The sequence below is a fragment of the Nannospalax galili genome, unplaced genomic scaffold, assembly GCF_000622305.1.
Source record: "Nannospalax galili isolate Female #2095 unplaced genomic scaffold, S.galili_v1.0 scaffold9638, whole genome shotgun sequence".
NCBI classification, from domain to species: Eukaryota; Metazoa; Chordata; class Mammalia; order Rodentia; family Spalacidae; genus Nannospalax; species Nannospalax galili.
In genome coordinates, this window is record NW_008340547.1 from 6,993 (window position 1) to 9,413 (window position 2,421).

The 2,421-nt window shown below is 39.9% G+C and overlaps 1 protein-coding gene across 1 annotated transcript; it reads left to right on the plus strand.

Moving 5' to 3' along the window:
- Window positions 1–976: 976 nt before the first annotated feature.
- Window positions 977–2,110, plus strand: LOC103736126 (olfactory receptor 10A3-like). The gene has a single exon (XM_008835576.2). The coding sequence runs from the start codon at window positions 977–979 to the stop codon at window positions 2,108–2,110; it is 1,134 nt and encodes a 377-aa protein (XP_008833798.2).
- Window positions 2,111–2,421: the final 311 nt, after the last annotated feature.

Consider the following 2,421-nt stretch of genomic DNA (forward strand, 5'->3'; position numbering starts at 1 on the left):
TCAGCAATCATGCCTGTTTTGTGTAGTATGTTCAGTTCCTATTGAATTTTGGGCTCTAACAGAACACATAGGACCATACAGAAAATGGTAGCTACTTGGTAAGAGTTTGCTGGGTAATTTATGAGTTCATGGTCTTCTTGAGAGGAAGAAATTGGAGAGATACAGTGTAGAGAGTGGAGACTTTTAAATCAAAGTTTCATAATGACCCCCAACTAGAATTTTCCTTTTGTCCTGTCACAAGGAGGAACCGTGGTATTTAGTTCTAAAAATATCACACCTAGGTAAATTCCAGTAGAATTTACCAATTCCCTTACAGACAGAAATCAGCAAGCCTGAAACTCATCCAAACATTATGTTGGTGTCATCTGGTTTAAGTAAACTTAAAACAGAATTCCCTCTGTAAGTTCCTATGGGATATTGATGCCTTTACCTGTCAAAACTACTCTAATAATTTTTAATGTAATGAATATCTCAAATAAATGTATGTAAAAGTGTTATAACTGAATGATTAATCTGTCTTTTCTATATGTTATTTCTGTTCTTAAATCTTATATTTTTTAAACTTAAGTAAAATAAATGGTACTCGTAACAATAATATGGGGCCGGAAATATAATTATAAAATATTTGTATTGAAATTAAGGCTATAATTCATTGCCACAAAGGAATTTGATGATATTTTGTACTTTTCAGAACAGGTTTCTGAGCCTGAATTCTTTCTTAAAATTTTTAATTTATTTTTATTTTAATGTATATGAGTGTATTGCTTGCATGTATGTAAGTGTACCTGTGTCATGCAAAGTCTGCAGAAGCCAGAAGAGAGCATTGAATTACCTGCTACTGGCGTTACAGAAGATTGTGAGCTACTACTTGGGTGCTGGGAACAGAACCCAGGTCCTCTGCAAGATCAGCCAGTGCACTTAACCACTGACCCAGTTCTCTAGCCCTCCTGAGCCAAAATTCTTTATTTCCCCTTTTATGTTTGAAAGATTCCTCAGTCCAGGTATTAGCCATTCTCCAGAACTGAAGTGGATTTCTTCATGGGGTGGCCTCCTGCTGTCATGCTCTGTCAGAATTCATGGGGAGAGTATAGGCTGTAGCTACGGGACGGTGACATCATTCTTACATAGTCTGTCTCTAAGAATGACACAGGACTCCACTGCTGTAACGAGGAGGCAGAATGACAGCTCTGTGGTCGAGTTCATCCTCTTGGGCTTTTCTAACCATCCTGAACTCCAGGAGCAGATGTTTGGGGCTTTCTTGGCTATTTATCTGGTGACTCTGATGGGAAATGTCCTCATTATTTCTGTCATCTTACTGGACCAGAGCCTCCACATCCCCATGTACCTGTTCCTTCAGAACTTATCTGTGGTGGAAACCGGCTTCAGTACAGCGATCATGCCTGAAATGCTGGTGGTCCTCTCCACTGAGAGAGCGACCATTTCCTTTAGATGCTGTTTTGCACAGATGTATTTCATTCTTCTCTTTGGTGTGACGGAGTGCTTTCTCCTGGGGTCGATGGCTTATGACCGTTTTGCTGCAATCTGCCACCCCCTGTCCTACCCAGTGATGATGAACAAAGGGGTATTTGTGAAATTAGTGGTGTTCTCATGGGTCTCAGGCACTATGATGACTACTGTACAGACCACATGGGTGTTTAGTTTTCCCTACTGTGGTCCCAATGAAATCAACCACATATCTTGTGAAATCCCAGCAGTGCTGGAGCTTGCCTGTGCAGACCTTTTCTTCTTTGAAATCTACGCCTTCGCAGGCACCATTCTGATTGTCATGGTTCCCTTCCTGTTGATCCTCCTGTCTTACATTCGCATCCTCTTTGCCATCCTGAAGATGTCATCCACTACCGGGAGACAGAAGGCCTTTTCCACATGTGCCTCTCACCTCACATCTGTCACCCTCTTCTGTGGCACAGCCAGTATGACTTATTTACAGCCCAAATCCAGGTATTCACCTGAGACCAAGAAGCTGATGTCATTGGCTTACTCACTGCTGACCCCTCTGCTGAATCCACTTATCTACAGCTTGAGAAACAGTGAAATGAAAAGAGCTGTGATGAAATTGTGGCAAAGAAAAGTGGTTTTGCATACCATCTGAGTTGCTGAGAAGCCCTGTGATATTTGAAAAGAATTCAAAGAAACTCTATATGAATTTAGCACACAAGGGAAACAAATTAATTTCTTATTAATAGAAATGCCTGAATTCCCCATATTTGATAACATATAAGGTACTCTCTCTCTTAATATTTGTATGTGTCTATGAAGTGGTAAATACACTACATTTTGTGTTTAACTTTTTCTCAATTCCTATGTTCTATATGTTTGAAAACATATCAGGGATCTCTGTCTTTTATACTATAGTCATTTGTTTCTACGAGATTTGGATATTTCTATGACATATGGTGCCAC

Excerpts from the sequence above, each read along its gene's own strand:
- LOC103736126 (XM_008835576.2), top strand. The coding sequence starts at position 977 with ATGTTTGAAAGATTCCTCAGTCCAGGTATTAGCCATTCTCCAGAACTG.